Below are 18,769 nucleotides of genomic sequence, written 5' to 3'. Positions count from 1 at the left end.
ACAGTATTATATGTAAAATCAAACCATATTGCTAGTATTATAAGCTAATGGCATTTATGATCAATGCTTGCTTTTTAGTTTATAGTTGCATTATTAAAAATGTAGTTTCTACTTTATTATACATGAAGATGAAGATGATGAAGTTCAACCTATTTTTCTACGTTAGTATTACAATACTACCCTTCTAACATATATAAATAATTGCATGAACTCAAAGTAGTGACATGAATGCCTTGTACATAGAGTTCAATTAGAACAAGTAAAACATGTTAGCGGTGATTATTTGTCATTCTTAGCTGCATGTGTCGACCTAGTTGGAGTTCATAGGAGTGCCAATTGGAGATTGGTCCGTAAGATCTTCTCTCTCTTCCTTTGTGTGTTCTCACTCTTTCTTTTTGTACTCTTTTCTCTATGTGACTTTGGACTTGCATGTGGCTCTCGAGACCTGAAGTCTTCACAACACACTCCAAAGTCCATATACTTGGGCATGATGTGGCTCTTAGTTTTGGATGGTGAGACCCATATTTGCCACACATTGAACGGACTACAACACAACATACAAGTAACAACATCATGCTTTAAGAAATCCACATATCAGATCGTCATGGTTTCATCCTGTGCAGGAGCATGATCTCCTTCATCTTCAAGTTCAAAACAAGGTCATAGACCCAAGGGTCTTCCCACTGCAGCAACGAGACCGACAAGTACACTGTCAACTGTGCATCGAACAAAAAGGATTTGCCCTTCTCATCTTCAAACAGGCTATCCAAGATGCAGCTATTGTATGTGTGATCCGCACATGGGACCTTGCCATTACCCATTCATGTTGACAGGTTATGCCAGCTGAGATCCCAGAATTGTACTCAGGGAACAGCTTGATCGCCACTCTGCAGCAGTGCAGGCACAGAAAGGACCTCCTACAAGTGCAGCGCTTGTACTCCCACATTCGGCAGCCGCACCTTGATTCACATCCCTTTCTGGGCAATTTCCTTGTACCCCTGTTTGTGGACTGTAGGAGCTTGGCTGATGCCCAGCATGTTTTTGACCGCATCACCTACCGTACAGAGCGATGTTGGACAGCGCTCATCTCTGGCTACAGCAATTTCGGAGATCCCCAACATGCCTTCCACCTCTACCACAAGATGCAAGAGGAGAAATCTGCACAACCTACCACTTATACTTATGTGGCCTTGCTCGCGGCCTGTGCACGGCTCAAAGACACCAGGAAAAGCCATGACATACACACTGATACGACCAAACGGGGCTTGGAGAAAGATATGTATGTGGGAAGTACTTTGCTGGATACCTACACCAAATGCGGCTCTCCTGCAGAAGCGCATCAGGTGTTTGGTGACATGCCTTTTCACGATGCAGTCTCATGGACTGCACTGATTGCAGGATATGCTGAGCAAGGACTTAGTGAGGAAGTCCTAAGCTCCTTCAAACACATGCAGGTAGAAGGTGTTTCTGGTGATGCTGTCACATTCCTCTGCAGCTTGAAAGCTTGTGCCTTGACAAGAGCTCTCGAAACAGGTGAAGAAATCTATGCAGAAATAACTAGAAGGGGTTTGGAAAGAGAGCTGCATGTAGGCAGCACTCTGGTGGACATGTATGGAAAATGTGGATTTCTTGAAGAAGCACACCGAGTGTTGGACATGCTGGCAGTTCGAGATACGGTGTTGTGGAATGCTTTAATCACCGGATATGTAGAACATGGGCAGATTGAGGAAGCTCTGAGCTGTACCAAACACATGGAATTGGAAGATGTGCCTGCAGATGCTGTCACATTTGTGTGCAGCTTGAAAGCTTGTGGCATCTTAGATGATTTAGGAACAGGTTGGAAGATGCATACTGAATTGGTCAAAAGGGGTTTTGAAGGGGAGCTTCATGTGGGCAGCACGCTAGTAGACATGTATGGAAAATGTGGTTCACTTGCAGAAGCATGCAGAGTGTTTGACATGTTGCCAGCTCAGGATGTAATATCGTGGAATGCACTTATTGCAGGATATGCTGAACATGGGCTTGGTGAGGAAGTGCTGAACTGTTTCAGAGAGATGCTGCTGGAACATGTTACTGCAGATGCTGTCACTTTTGCTCTCTGCTTGAAAGCTTGTGGCACATTAGGAACTCTAGAATCAGGCTGGGGGATATATTCTCAGGTTGTAAAGGCAGGACTAGAGAGAGATCCTTTTGTGAGTCACATGCTGTTAGACATGTACAGCAAGTGTGACTCAGGTTTAGAAGGACGTGAAGTGTTTAATACGGTTGCAGTTCAAGATGTAGCTGTGTGGAATTCAGTGATTGGAGGTTGCAGTGAACTCGACCTTGTTGAAGAAGTGCTGTGCTACTCCCAACAAATGCAGGAAGAAGGTGTGCCTTTGGATGTTGTCACATATGTTTTCTGTTTGAAAGCTTGTGGCACCCTACGAGCTCTAGAAACAGGCCAGAAGTTTCATGCTGACATAACCAAAAGGGGATTGGAAAGAGAGCTGTATATAGGCAGCACACTAGTGGATATGTACGGAAATTGCAACTTCCTTTCTGAAGCACATGAAGTCTTTGATAGTTTGCCTGTTCGAAATGTAGTAACATGTACTGCACTTCTTGCAGGATATGCTGAACATGGACTTGATTATGAAATACTTGACTGTTTTCAACACAGGCAGCTGGAAGGTGTCCTTATGGAAGCATCTATATTTGTTTTCTTCTTGAAAGCCAGTGGTTCTGTAGAAAATTTGGAAAGAGGTCAAGAAATACATGCTGAAATAGTCATACGAGGGCTGGAGGAGGACCTTAATGTAAGTAGCACACTTGTGGACATGTATGGAAAGTGTGGTCAGCTTGCAGAAGCTCACCATGTATTTAATAATCTGTCAGCTCGAAATGCAGGCTCATGGAATACTCTGGTTGCTGGGTATGCTGAACATGGGCTTGATGAGGAAGTACTGAGCCTTTTCAGACGAATGCAATTGGAAGATGTTTCTTTGGATGCCATCACATTTGTCTGGAGCATAAAATCTTGTGGTAACTTAAAAGACTTGGAAACAGGCCAAAGATTACATACTGAGGTAAGCAAGAGAGGTTATGAGAAAGAGCTTTATGTAGGTGGCACATTGGTGGATATGTATGGAAAGTGTGGCTTGCTTGAAGCTGCAGAATTAGTGTTTGATAAACTGCCTGTGCAAGATACAGTCTCATGGAATGCCTTAATAGCCGGATATGCTGAACATGGGGTTGCTGAAGAAGTGCTGAACTGTTATAGAAAAATGCAATGGAAAGGTGTATCTGCTGATACTGTCACGTTTTCTCTTTGCTTGAAAGCTTGTGGTATCCTTGGAGCATTAGAAATGGGCAAAGTAATGCATACAGAAATTAGGAAATTAGGAGTAGAAAGAGATCCTGTCATAGGTCACATGGTTGTAGACATGTATGGTAAGTGTGGGGCTGTTGCAGAAGGACAGGTAGTGTTCAACAAGCTCCCTGTTCGGGATGTTGTATCATGGACTGCAATGATAAGAGTGTATGGTGAGAACCATCAGGGCAATTTGGCTGTGCAATGCTTTGAGGACATGCAAAAGCAATATGTGAAGCCAAATTCAGTCACATTCACCTGTCTCCTTGTTGCATGCAGCCATTCTAGCTTGGTCCTTGAAGGCCAAGAATATTTCAAATTGATGAGAGAGAGATATAAATTGGAACCAACCTCAGATCACTATGCTTGCATGGTTGACCTTTTTGCCAGAGCAGGACGTGTGTTTGAGGCGGAAAAGTTTCTTGCAGCGATGCAACATCCCCCCTCCAGTGTAATCTTAATTACGCTGCTTAGTGCCTGTATTATATATGGGAAAGTTGAACTAGGACAGAGATGCCTTCGGCAGCTAACAGAAATGGATCAAGAAATTGGTGCTGCATATTTATTGATGGCAGATCTATATGTCAGTGCTGGTAGGTGGAATGATGCAAACAAAGTAGAAAAAACAAGGAAATATATAGGAGCAAATAAAAAGCCTGGGAGTGCATTGATTGAGGTGAACAAGGAATTGCATCAGTTTGTAGTGTGTGGCAATCAAAGTCAGGTCATCTTTGAAATGTGGGAAGTCCAAAGCTTGTACACAAAGAGTGAAGAATACATACCCAATCTAGATTTGGTCTCAGGTTGTGAATCTGATGAAGAGAAAGGAGTAGCTTTTAGATAACTCTCTCTGTACTACAAGGAAGCTCTGCTTGATGAACTGAAGATGACCTTGAGTGTGTACCTCAAACTTTGACAAGGGACAAATCATGTTTTAGTGTGGTTACTTTGATACCTCTGACCAATTACAATATGGACACTCTTCAGGCTGCAGTGTGCAGTGCAGCCCCTCCAAGGGATAAATGATACTTTGCCATATTTTGCATCTCACATATTTAGCAAGATTGACCCACCTGTCCCGTCCCCCAAAACAAACGCCTAAAACACCTCAACCAAAAAAAGTAAAACAAAAGGAAAAAGAAAGAGTACTGCTCATTGTTTGTAACCATTTTCTCCCTCCCTTATCTACCTCTTCCTCGAGATTGACCATCTCCAAGCTGTTATGGCACATCTTTACACAACAACACAGGTTTGGGGTAAGCTCCTGTCTATTTTCCTGTGAGCTACATTGACATACCCTTTTAGTAGTGTTTACCATCCATGGTCCCTAGGAATTATAGGGCTCCATGCTGTAAAATAGTGCAATTATGCATAATTCTTCACAAGGGAAATTGGATTTGTCTGACTGTGTTGGGAATTTCACTGAAATGGGTATTACACTGATTGCATCTATAATTGGTTTTTGCTCATTATGTTGGACTGTTCTGTTCTTTTTGTGAGATGTATGAACAGATTGGTTGTTGGGCCGAAGTCTTGCTTCAGAATCCTGACTGGAATGCATTGTAGTGGCATATGAGATGTCAGAAATGCATGTGATTTCAGGCTTCTGGATCTTGGATATGCATCATCTTCAAAATCACATCATGTGCATAATCACCTTTTACTTCAGAGGACGATCACTTTGAGAGCAGTAAGCGAACATCACTGTGAATAGGGTCTTGGTGAGAAAGCTACCAACTTATTATAAAGCGACCTTAGGTGGTGAAGCACTGCAACAAATTGTGAGGAAATTTCTCTAGATCTATATGCAAAAAGGAACTCGATTTAAGAAAGGGGATCCTATTCTTTGGTGTAGCTCATGGTAGAAGGGAGGTCAGAATCACGTATTCATGGTCGATCAGAATTTTTTCCCCCTTATTTTGTTGAGGACCTTCCCTCTTCTGAGATCTCCAGCTTTTGCAACTATTTATTCATTGGTTGTATCAAAGATGTAAGTGTAACATGCAGGTGGATTTCTGAATTTGAGTGATAGGATAAATTTTTGACATGATTGACCAGAGTGATAACTATGAATGTGTGGAAATGATCATTACTGTCTAGACATAAATTCAAGGGACCAGCCTGATGGAATCAAAATGTATGCTAGATGATTACCAAACCCAAAGTGGGGTTTCACCAATGGTCTGTTCAAATATGCAACACTAGGGCTGCTCACTGTCTGTGTTCATATTGAAAGCCAACTCTTCTATTAGAGTGGCTTGATGCCAAAGAAGTACCTGATAATATCATGAAATAATAAATTATATTAACATTTGTGCTAATTTACATATAACAGCCAACAAGGATACGGTCAGGCAACCTACCACTCTTTGAGGAACTCCTCAGATACAATCATTTGTCTACATCTTGGCCATCGTAGGAGCACATAGCAGGCAAAAGAGATCTAAACCACTCCAGTGCTTTAACAGGAAGCAGGTATTTTGTGTGCGGCACTTCCCAACTTTGCAAACCATCTTGAGCATGAGTTAATAGGAGGAATGTTAACTGGTTAGCTCTCAGCTGGGTGGCTACGCAGTGCAGTATCTTTCAGCTGTTGAGAATTGAAATGACAAAACCACATTTTTTTGAACTAAATCATTTTCTTGGCTGGAGGATTTCTTTTGTTAAGAGATTTTAATCTGCAAATTAGTTGCTTGGACAGGTGATTTGTTCTTTTGAGGGACTTAGATCTGTAGATCAGTCTTTTTCTATACAGTTAACAGCTCTAGTTGTTCCATAGAAATTGTCTCGTTTTCATATGGAAATGAAACCGGAAATATTGATCCGAATGTGCTCTACTGTGGCAGAGCAGGTGGCCACTATCAAAATGACAGCAGTTGATTTAGATAGGCATCACAACTGCCAGTGTAAATTAGCATATCAAATTAAGGTTTGTTGGGCAAATGGAGCTAGCATGTGGTAGTTCTTGTATGGCGTATACCCCTGAGGAGGTGAGCAAGTACCTAAGAATACAAGGAACTCTTCATGTAATCCTCATGTCTCTTTTCTATTGAATCTCTGAGCTACCTTTCAGTTCTACTGTGTCTCTCTCTTCATATTTGATTTGTAGGCTTATTAAAGCTTAGAGCTAACAAAGAAGCCTCTCCTAGCTAAATATGCATGCCGCTTTATGGACTCGTAATGTATTTGCTCTTATGAGTTTTTGTATTGTAATTCATGAAATCTTTGAAGAATTTCTAGCCAAAAATATGTTGCCATTCATGCCCAAAACCTTCAAATAGGCCTCTAAAGATTATGAGACAAGAGAACAGGGAGAACCACGACCAAAACTATAAAAAGTAGCTATCGAAACATACTGAAACCCATCATAATACAAGCTAAATTATTGGTCACTAAATCTCCACCATCAACATCCACTTCTCTCTACTCCAAAGCATACATGTGTATTGTTTGCAATTTTTGCAGTTTGTTGATTCAATTGTCCTAGATCTGTTGAAAGCCTATTGCAAGTCTTAGTTCAAGCATGGAATAGTACCACCAAGTTGAAATCTTAATTCTGGCTAACATGAACCATTTAACCTTGGAGAGAATGGCATATATGATCAATCACAATTAATTTGGCAACAATGTTGTATGTGTAACAGCCCGAAATCCTCTCTAAGCTCTAGCATAAGAAACCTCTATTATCTAATGTATGCAGCAACAGACTTACTATTCATAGGTCTGGACAACATACTCTCAATGTTTGACACCTATTCATGCACTGTTTGATGCCTATTTGGTGCTAGGATTATTAAAGGATGTTGGGATGATGTCTTGAGATGCTTTGTGGGATGTTTTGAGCTAAAGTAGCTTAGGTTATACTAAAATATTCACAATGCTCTTTAATGCTAACGAGTATACCACTTGGATACATTGATACTTGATTGTTATGTATGCACCGACTATGCTCGTGAGATGCTTTAAGCTTTGCATTTGAGCTCGGTTGCATGTCTTGGGGCTTTGGTTACATGCTTTGGTTGTTATAGTGATTGTTAAATATGGGCTTGAAGATTTTATTAGGTTTTATGCACCTAGCTTATGTTTTATGTATCTTGGATGCTCGGATGCCATGTATATGATGTATTGAGCCTTTCTTACTCAGTTGGCATTCAGTTTTGTTCTAATGGGACACTTGGATATTTACAATGAGCTTTGGATTCATGTAGTTGAGCTTGAGCTTCTTTCACTTTGAGACACCTATTTTTGTCCGAGTGATGTCAATGATATATACACCCTACTTGGCTATGTATTGAGCTTCATTACCCTTGCTTAGTCTGTTGTGCATTTGTAGTTCTCTTTTATTACTCTTGAGATCTACGAACATGCATGATGTCCATACCCATTGGATGTATCTCCCCCTAATCCATTGAGGTTGTGATAGATCTTGGTACCAGTTGTATGCATCCTCACTACTAACTGTTCTTACATGTCCATTTGTTATAGGATATACCTAGCAATGTGCGCTTGGATTTTCTTGATTGATTGCCTATAGTTGATCTTGGATTTACTATAGCATTTATTACAACAATGCTGTAATTGTAGGTTTATGCATTCTTAATGACAACACATGCTTTGATTTGACAGTTCATTACTGGCAATTAGTGGGACAGCCCTGTACTTTGGTGTTTTCTTCCATTTAGACCTTGTCTTAGCTGTGATTTGAGGATGATTTGCAGTCATTTGCTATAGCTTATTTCTTATACTATGCTTTTATTTGTTGACATGATGGCTAGTGGAACAAATGATAGTGCTTTCTTAAAATTGACAAATTGGACAACTACTGGAAGGTAGAAATATGGCAAGTTTTGATGCAAAAATTATAGATTAAGCCATTGAGACACAATAGTGTAAAGCCCGAGGGATTTGATGAGAAGGATTGGGTTGAATTGGACGATTTACATAAATCTATAGTAATTTTGTCACTCTCTAAGAAAGTATACTACAATGTTGTCTCTAAATGAGGGAAAAATGCATGGTAGTTATGGGAGAAGATCAATAATGTCTATGATAAGTCATGGACCTTCATATGAAGCGGACTTCCAAGTCTGCCATTTAAATAAGTTTCGCTCTATTTTCATCCACTTGTCTCATAGGGATTGACTTTAAGGAGAATCTTTCTCCATTGTTCTTGCTAGTTATATTGTTAAAATGTCAAATCTACAGCATGCCTATGGCAGATGGAACACAAAAACAATGTTCATGATGACATAGACTGAAGAGACCAACTGTTACTCAAGTGAATTAGGCTCCAAGATGGAAGCTTGGACTCATAAAAACAATCTTGAGTATGACACATACTATGAATGAAAGGACAAAGTACAATAGTGTCCCATCATTGAATGATAAGAAGGTACATCACTTTATAGACTCATGATGGTTTCCTTTTTCTCCACTCTGCTTATGGGATTCAGGCATCCTGCATTTCAAGCATCCTTTCTAGCGAACTGCTTGTGTCTTACCCTATTGCTCCATACAAAGAGGCTCTCACATGGGTGTGATTGCATATTTCTCAACACCCCTCCTGAATCACAACCATAAAGAAAGCATTAAGTGTATAGAGGCTATCATGAGTAGAACCTTGCTAAGTGTGGGTATGCCACAAACATGGTAAACACTAGAGGCTATCGTAGAAAAGGCTAAGTGTGGGTACCAAAAAACATGGCTAACATCCAAGGGCTGTTACAAGGCCTCACTAAGTGTGTAGAGGTTGTTTATGCATAGAATACATGAAGAATTTTACAAGGTGTATGTCAGGAGCATTGATGGCAAGGACATAAAATAAAAAGTTCTAGTGAAAAAATGGAGACAAGGACCGACAAACCCTTGTGGTTTTCTTCATCAGATATGTCATGGTAGGCATAATAGATCTTTTTTTCTTTGTCTTCTTCTTTGATGTAGTCCACTTTGCTTTCTTTGATGTTTTTTTTTGTCTTCATGGTCTTCTTTTTCTTGGTCTTTCTCTTTCTGGTATGTTTGGTCTTCTTCTTCATTATGGTCTTTTTGGTCTTCTTCTTCATTGAATTTTCTTGCATTGGTCTTCATGTCCATGTCCCCCTCAAGCAGAGGTATTATCATCTTTGAGGCAGCAAAAATATCTTCAAAAATTTCAAATGGATTCATCAATTGCTCTTTGATGTAGGCAGCTTCATGTGTTCCTGCAAGTAGAATAGACATTTCTCTATCATGTTACTTCTCATGAATGAGTTCCACATTAGGGTCTTTATAATTTCCATTGAGAATCAGCTTGAAACTCTAAAACCTTTCAACAATAGAGTTGAAATCTAGTGTGTCAAAAGACACAAACAATGGCAGTGTGAAAACACACTATATAGATAATATGCTTGAACTTGATATTGAGCTCGGAGATGATTCTTTGATATTTGTATTGTAACTTGAGTCCCCTCCTTGTTGGTTTGATGCCTAAATGTTTGCTAGAAACTAAGGTTGGATTTAGCTTAGGGAGAGTGAAAAAAAATGTAGTGGAAAGAGAGCTTGGTGTTGATGTTGCTTGATGGTCTTCAAAATCTTCCAAGCCTTCAAGATCTTCCAAATCCAAATCTCCCCCTTCTTGATTTAATGCTGGGACCTTTAAATCTTAGTGACAGGACCTTCAATGTGTTGGAATCAGTGAGTAGATGAAGTAAAAAAGAGCTTTAGTGAAAGTGAGCTATGACATATTAGGATTTTAAGAAACATGCGACTGGTATGTTGCTTATTGCTACTCACAGAGGTAGCCATTTGAGAAACCCTCTGAGAGGGAGAGAGTTTAGATGCACAGCTTCAAAAACCCTATGATAATGATCAACATTGTTGTGTGTACAAACTGAACGAACTGTATGATCGAAACTAGGCGCACATTAGGCAGCGACTTTGAATTCATGCAATGCTGAGCAACTGGGAGACCAATGTCCCACTGTAATCTGTCAGGTAGGAGCACATGGAGTTCAAGAATGTTTCCCCAGAAGAGAGCTTGGAGAGATATGGCCTCTATGTGGAGATACAACTCCTCCAAGTCAGGTAGGTGTTGTTGTGCACAAACACAGTTATGGAAGCGACTCTGAAAAGAGGCAATGCTAAAGCTATAGTTTCCCAATGTCAATGATTGAGTGTGAGCGAGGAGCTCTGGAAGTAGAAAAACATTTCTCTAGAAGGAAGTTCAGAGAGATTTGGCTTGTGGAGAGATATATGAAAGCTTCAAGCTGACAGGGTGTTGTTGGCTATGGTTGCCATGGAAGCTTCATTGAAGGTAGAAATGCAAATGAAGTTGGAGATGGGGTCCAACACTCAAACTGAGCTGAGCAGAGATGGAGAGGAGAGGAGTGAAGGAGAGTTGGGCCATGCTCAACTGAGCTCTGATGCCATGTTAAAATGTTAGATCTAGAGTATGGCTATGGCGGATGGAACACAAAAACAATGTTCATGATAACATAGACTGAAGAGACCAACTGTTACTCAAGTGAATTAGGTTCCAAGATGGAAGCTTGGACTCATGAACACAATCTTGAGTATGACACAGAGTATGGCTGAAAGGACAAAGTACAATAGTATTCCATCATTGAATGATAAGAAGGTACACCACTTTATAGACTCATGATGGTTCCCTTTTTCTCCATTGTGGTTGTGGGATTCAGGCATCCTTTCTAGTGAATTGCTTGCGTCTTGCCCTACTGCTCCATACGAAGAGGCTGTCACATGGGTGTGATTGCATATTTCTCAACATATATTACCTAAATCATAGGACACATTTCATACTGCTATGTGTGCAAATATGCTTATTGATGGGTTGCAATTGTAGGATGTAGAGGGTGCATTGTTGAATGAAAAAATTAATAGAAAGAATGTTGATGCTTCTTGTAGCTCTCATGCTTTGATAGTAGAGGTAGTAAGGACACATTACGGAAGATATGGACTAAAAAAAGGGCCATTTGACTAAAGAGTTAAAGTCCTTTTTTGGTGTGTTTCTCTAGGAACTCCTATTTCTTTTGGCATTCTTCCTCTACATTCTACTTATCTATCCATCAAATCTTTCCACTACCTCCTTCCTTCCATGGCCATAGCCATAGCCACAAGGGCACCATTATCAGTTGGTACTCGAGAGCCACCATTTCTCCCTTTCTTGTAGTCAGAGAACTCCTTGCCTTCCTCACAAGAACTACAAGTTTCTTCTTTTGGTGAATCATTCTAATGGCGTCTACATGTCATCAATGATGTCTTGTTGAGATTACACCAAGGTTATCTATATTCATAAGACAAAGGATGAACATGGACAATGGATAGGAGAAATGTTCAAGAAAGACTAATGTATGTACATGCAAAAGAGCAATAGGCCCTCATCGAGTAAGATGTGATTTATTGAATAATCATTGGAAAGGTAGATCGCTTAGGTTTAAGTTGCCATAATATAGCATGTTTACACTGCAAAGGAGTTGAAACTTGACCCTGCTAATTCACATTATATCTTCCCATCTAATTGTAAGTCTCCATGGTAATATCCATTTTCTTGATTTAGTTGCATTTTGTAGTCATGAATTTCATCTACTTACATGTATACTCTCTCCTTGTTGCATATATTTTTCCATCAAATTTAATAGAGGAATAACCTTTGAGGAGCCTAATGGGAACCTTTATGTGTTGATGTAGGCAAAATCTTGATGGCAGGGAAGTCTTCGCACAACCTTCCATAGTAAATTTTTTTCTTTTATGATTATAAATATTTAATGTCTACATCTCCAAATCCATATGGTGCTCTTGAACTTTTTCCTTGTCTGTTGAGATGACAAGCTCAACACATGCGGACATTGATGATGGACCGCCTGGTTAGATGGGTCCACACGTCTACACTTAGCACGTCGGTGGTCATTATGACTCTCACATAGCCACTGACTCATTACTTATTATATTCAGGTTGTTACACCTATTTACAGCTGGCATAGTTATAGCGCCAGTTGACTAGTGTAGTCGGTTATGCATTGTTTGACTTAGTAGGCCACTTTCCTTTTATGTTGTATCTTATCTATACTTTATGTACATTGAAAAGAGTGTGGAAGAAGAAGAAATCAGCAAGAAAACGTTTTGGCCTCCATCTATCTTCTTGTCTCTTGAGTGAGCTTCTCCTTGTGCATTCTGTGTGTGTTCGGCGCAGCATCTTGAGCAACCCCCTCCACCACGCGATTCTTGACATGGTATCAGAGCCGCGCCATTGAGAGAGGCTGATTTCGAAGGTTGAAGTGAAGGAGAAGAAGCAAGGTTCGAGCAAGCAAGCTACGGGTAAAAATCTCTCCCATTCTTCCACTCCTTCTCTTGGATAGTGCCTGTGGAGGCACCGGAAGCAGGGCAGAGCAAAAATCTCAGATTGCAGTGAGATTTGGTGTGCGCGAAGAGCGCTGTATATTCTGCAAATAGCCCTTTAGGGCTTTCCCGCAGTTATTTTGGGCATTTTAAGCCGTTTCAGGGCTCGTTTTAGAGCCGCAAGGTTGCGGACAACAGTTTCGGGGTACACTGTGACTTCGACTGTATTGACCAAACGTGGGTGCGCAGGTTACAGATTTCAGATCTGTAAGTTCAAAGGTGTTTACCAGTGAGTAAACACAAGGTTTATCTGCAAACTGGTTGCAGATTGCATGTATTGTTGAGCAAACAGTGAAAAAGGCTGTCTAGTGTACTACTGTGCACTACAGGTCAAGGGTTGCAGAAGATTTGCTTGCTGTTTGGTATTAGTTTTGTGATAATGGCAGAGAACAGTGGAAGCCCCATCATTGAGAAGCTCGACAAGAACAACTACCCATCATGGAAGTTTCGTGTCACGAACTTCCTTATTGGAAAAGGCCTCTACGAGTTCGTTTCAGGTGAAGAAAAGGAGCCGGAGGTGAGTGATCCTCCAACTGCAGAAGAGACAAAGGCACGAAAGGAATGGAATGCAAAAGACAAGAATGTCATGTGTTGGTTGTCTACAGTAATTGACAATAATATGCTGGGACACATTAGAAATGCAGAGAATGCGTATGCAGCTTGGACCATACTTGAAAGTATGTTTTCTGTAAATACAAAGGCACGAAAGATTCAACTCAAGGAAGAGTTGAATACATTAAAGAAAGGGAAGATGTCTATCAATGAGTATGCACTGAAAGTAAGAAGCATTGCAGATGCATTGGCAACGATTGATGCAATGCCCGATGATGATGATTTGGTGTCGTCTACCTTGGGTGGACTTAACAATGAAAAGGCTTGGAAGTCTTTTGTAACTTCTGTATATGTCAGAAAGCCATTTCCAGATTTCGATGAGTTGGTCTCCCTTATGATCACTGAAGAGATCAACATGCAGAGTGAGACATCTGAAAGAAGTGGTGAACAGGTCCAAGCTTTCTACTCCAGTTCAGGAAGGGACGTGGCAGGTTCTCTTCAAGAGGCCGTGGTACAGGACGTGGTAGTGACAACCAGCAAAACAGATTGAATCAGCAATTTGGCGATATGCAGGTTTCAGGAGGTCGTGGTAACTTTAGAGGCAGGGGGAGCTTTAGAGGAAGAGGTGGATGGCAAAACAGAGGTTCTAACAACTCTGGTATTGTGTGCCACTACTGTGGCAAAACAGGTCATATTGCAGCCCAATGTTATGCTAAGAGAGATGATATCCGCAGTGGTAAGTTGCAGCAAGGAAACTATGCATCGTCTTCACGACAGAATGAAGACAAAAATGAACGTTTGTTCGTTATGCAGCATATGCTGAATGCTGTTACAGGAAAGGGAACACATGAAGATGTTTAGTATGTTGATTCAGGTGCATCCAATCATATGGTTTGGAGAGATGCAGGATTTGCAGAATGCAGGTTATGTGCAGACGGGTGATGACTCATGCCACCCAATTTCACACATTGGAAAAGTTCCCTTGTCCTTGCATGATGGTAAGACAAAGAGTCTTTCAGATGTATTACATGTGCCATCTATTACAAAGAACTTGGTGTCAGTCGGTCAAATGGTAGAGCAAGGGCTGCAAGTCAGATTTAATGCAAAGGGCTGCTTTGTAGAAGACTTCAATGACAAGTGCAGATTGGTAGCAAAGGGAAGTAGAGTTGGACGTATGTTCACTCTAGATGCTGGAATTCCTACTATGAATGCTGCTATGTATGCAAAGGAAAAGGTGTTGTTGCAGACATTGAAATTTGGCACAAACGCATTGGACATGCAAATGTACAAAGGCTGAAATTAATGCAGTCCAAAGTGTTGGTTACAAGTTTGCCTACATTTAAAGTTGCAGAATTTCAGAAGGTATGTGAAGCATGTCAGTTTGGTAAGCAGGCAATACAACCCTTGAAGAGCACCCTGCCACGGCACAAATAGAACCACGAACCGGCTAGGTAGAGGCTGCAAATACATTTGCTGGACACAAAACCTGCAAGAAACCTCTTCTTCCTCACCAAGAACCATGCTCTCCAAATACACAAGAGATAGGCACACAAGAAATTTAACAATTCTTCCATCCTCACCCTCTTCCTCTTCCTCACTCTCCATGAGAAATGAGCATGAAGCACAAGAGAGGGAAACAAGAACAAGAAGGCAAGAGTTGTGCCAAAATGAGAGAGGAAGAAATGAACCGTGAGAGGAGAAGATAAAGGAAGAGAGAGGGTGTAACCACCTCAACCTCCCACCTCCCCAAATCCCACGGATGCAACCACCTCCTTTTCCTTTCTTGAATTATGAAATTCAAATTTGCATACATTGGCTAAGGTCTAAGGACCTTTCAATTTTTGGAATGAGACAAAAGGGTTTGACCTTTCCTTTTCCTAGGAATATTTTATAGTGTGTCTCTTTTGGACTACACATTTTACATTGCTTCATATTTGATTTTTGACAAAGAGGTACAATTGCAATGAGTCATTTTACAAAAAGTTGTTTCCATGTGAGCACATTTTTGTGCCTTTATTTGCACTGATTTCCCGGTCATCATTCCTCCCACACTTAAATTGGTGAGCTCCCGCGAACCAAAATTGAAGAAGAACCACAATCAGCTCTTTGAAAAGTCTTTGTCTTCATCTTCGTCTTTGGTCTTCATTGTCTTTGAATTGTCATTGGATTTGGATAGGAAAATAATCACAAAAATACACACACAACTAGGTCATTGAAGCCTAGGTTTAAACACATGCCAAATAAAACTACAAGAGAATACCCAAAAGATAGGGCTCTTCAACAACTTGTGGACAAGAGCAACATCACACTCAAGTTAGAATTAAAGATAACCAGACTATAAAGCTCATGAAGAAAACCCGAAAAAGATATCATATAAGCACACCCTTATGAAGGATTTTAAAATAGAGTTCTCCCACCCGATTCATTTGGAAAGAAAAGGGAAAGTGGTTTTATTTTGAATGAAAGAACGCAAAGTGCTAAAAGAGAGATCTATAGGAACTTTTGTGTGTATGGAGGATGGCCTTAGCAAAGAGGAAAGGAAATTTGAAGATAGAGATAAGAGGCACATGAATAGGTTGCAAAGGGTCTCTTCTTTAAATTATTAATCTCATTATCCTTAGTTTCTTCTTTTGAAGCTTCAGGCCCACGTGGAGGATAAGGAAAGAAGAAGGATCGTGGAACTGAAGCCGACGAATTCGTCACCACCAAAGGACATCTGCATTGATGGATAAGAGCAAGAATGGCCATCGCGTCTTTGCTGATGCGACTGTCATAACATTGAGGGTGAGGCGACACTGTTAGGCACAGGAGAGTCAAGCCGCCATCTCGAAAAGGAGGCAGAGAAAATGGAAGAGGTGTACATCTCGACATATCCAGGAACACGAGAACTAAAACAGAGTGAACCATGTTGATAATGGCAGCCACAATTGCTAAGAATTGTGAGGATGCACCTCCATCATAGTAGGTTGGAACATAGAGCCCTTCGCCGCAGCAGAAGGGAAGTTCATCTTTTGTAGATCCCTCGAAATCTGTCCATAACATCTGTTCATTCCCATTAGCCCCAAATTCTCTTGTTTGCACATCCTTCTACTTATTGAGTCGCTTTGCAGAAAAAAAAGTTGCCGCTTTAGTTGATCAATAAACATGAGCACATCAAAGTTATTGGGATCTAGAATCAGGACATCTTCTGCAGTGACAAAAGGGCTCAGAACTCTCTTTGATGCAAAACGTTTCTCACATTCACGAATGAAGTGTCCACGCTTTAGACATTGGTTTATCAGAGAAGTTCGTTGCATCCTCACGCATCCTGAAGAAGACCATTCTAAAGAAGACCGTGTGCAAATTTGCTCATGGCTTTGTAGGCCTTGTCTCCGTTTTGTCCTCTTCCTCTTCATAATTCTATTCTTGCTCCTCCTTCTTCTATGATGGACGACAGACACACCATTCTTCTCCTTAGATATGTTTAAACTTATGAAAATGAAGAAAAAACCATACCCCCATTGTTGAGACCAGTGCAATATACACATCTTCTCATGGTATGCTTCTTGCAGATTTTGAAACCACCTCTATTTCCCGGCCAGTGCACCAAATGAAGAGCACCCTGCCACGGCACAAATAGAACCACGAACCGGCTAGGTAGAGGCTGCAAATACATTTGCTGGACACAAAACCTGCAAGAAACCTCTTCTTCCTCACCAAGAACCATGCTCTCCAAATACACAAGAGATAGGCACACAAGAAATTTAACAATTCTTCCATCCTCACCCTCTTCCTCTTCCTCACTCTCCATGAGAAATGAGCATGAAGCACAAGAGAGGGAAACAAGAACAAGAAGGCAAGAGTTGTGCCAAAATGAGAGAGGAAGAAATGAACCGTGAGAGGAGAAGATAAAGGAAGAGAGAGGGTGTAACCACCTCAACCTCCCACCTCCCCAAATCCCACGGATGCAACCACCTCCTTTTCCTTTCTTGAATTATGAAATTCAAATTTGCATACATTGGCTAAGGTCTAAGGACCTTTCAATTTTTGGAATGAGACAAAAGGGTTTGACCTTTCCTTTTCCTAGGAATATTTTATAGTGTGTCTCTTTTGGACTACACATTTTACATTGCTTCATATTTGATTTTTGACAAAGAGGTACAATTGCAATGAGTCATTTTACAAAAAGTTGTTTCCATGTGAGCACATTTTTGTGCCTTTATTTGCACTGATTTCCCGGTCATCAACCCTTTTCACATGACAGAGATGTAAGCAGAAATATCCTTGATGTTGTGCATACAGACATTTGGGGGCCTACACAAAATGTATCTCTTGGAGGTAGTTCATACTTCGTCACATTCATTGATGATTGTTCTAGAAAGCTGTGGGTATATTTTATGAAGGAAAAGAGTGAAGCATTTGAGCACTTTAGAACTTTCAAGGCTGCAGTTGAAAGAGAAACAGGCTTGAAAGTAAAGTGCCTGAGGTCAGATGGAGGGGGAGAGTATCTCTCAAATGAGTTCAGTGATTTTCTGAGGTCTCATGGGATAAAGAGACAGTTCACATGCAGGTATACCCCACAGCAAAATGGGGTTGCAGAAAGGAAAAACAGGCATATTGCAGAAGTTGCACGCGCCTTGATGGCTGAAAAGAATATGCCTAAGCATTTTTGGTCTGAGGCTATTCATACTGCTGTTTATATTATGAACAGAACTCCCACAGCTGCAGTTCATGGTATGACCCCCGAAGAATGTTTTATAGGTAAGAAGCCTGATGTTTCACACTTGAAAGTATTTGGCTGCATTGCGTATGTTCATGTGCCAGATGAGTTGCGGAAGAAACTGGATCCAAAGGCTGAAAAGTGTGTCTTTATTGGATACTCTTTAGAGCAGAAAGGGTATCGCTGTTACAACCCTGTCACATGTAAGTTCAGAGTGAGCAGAGATGTCATCTTTGATGAAATGAGCAGTTGGTATGCATCTAGTGGTGATGCATTGGATGATGATGATGATCATGACACTCATGTGCAGGCTGAAAAGCAAGAATCACGAACTCTTAGCGGACCAGAGACATCATCTGGTAGTCCTTGGTCTGGGAGACTAAGGAGTACCTCTACATCTTCGGGTGCATCTAGTAGCACTACAGGTAAAGACAAAGGAAAGAATAAAGTGGCAGAAGGCATTGATGCAGTTCTTGATGGAGACTCCAGTGGCTCAGAGAGCTTGGATGATGAGCTTTGTATTCCTTCAGTGAGGACTCCAGGTGTGCAGAGAGCACGCGTTAATGCAAAGACTCCATTGAGTGATCCAGTGGTACGCAGGTCTAGCAGGGTGAGATACCCTGTTAAAAGATTTGGTTTTGAAGGTTATGCAGCTCACCATTATGCTTATATGGTGAAACTAGTTGAGGATCTTGAGCCCACATGTTTTGAGGAGGCTGTTGGTCATGCTCATTGGGATGCAACAATGGATGAGGAGATGGTTGCATTAGAGGCCA

General features: G+C 40.9%; 1 protein-coding gene across 1 annotated transcript; it reads left to right on the top strand.

Annotated features, from left to right (window-relative positions):
* Positions 1–836: 836 nt before the first annotated feature.
* LOC148013226 (pentatricopeptide repeat-containing protein At5g27110-like) lies at positions 837–4,196 on the top strand. Its single transcript, XM_087667857.1, has one exon. The coding sequence runs from the start codon at positions 837–839 to the stop codon at positions 4,194–4,196; it is 3,360 nt and encodes a 1,119-aa protein (XP_087523983.1).
* The last annotated feature ends 14,573 nt before the right edge of the window (positions 4,197–18,769 follow it).

Source organism: Lygodium microphyllum, chromosome 26 (genome assembly GCF_053477565.2).
Source record: "Lygodium microphyllum isolate KBCC chromosome 26, Lygodium_microphyllum_v1.1.10, whole genome shotgun sequence".
NCBI lineage: Eukaryota > Viridiplantae > Streptophyta > Polypodiopsida > Schizaeales > Lygodiaceae > Lygodium > Lygodium microphyllum.
The sequence above is the reverse complement of the archived record's forward strand: the minus strand, read 5'-3'. Positions and strand labels throughout refer to the sequence as shown.

Bases quoted from the DNA above. Each gene is read 5' to 3' on its own strand.
- LOC148013226 (XM_087667857.1), top strand. From the start codon at position 837: ATGCCAGCTGAGATCCCAGAATTGTACTCAGGGAACAGCTTGATCGCC.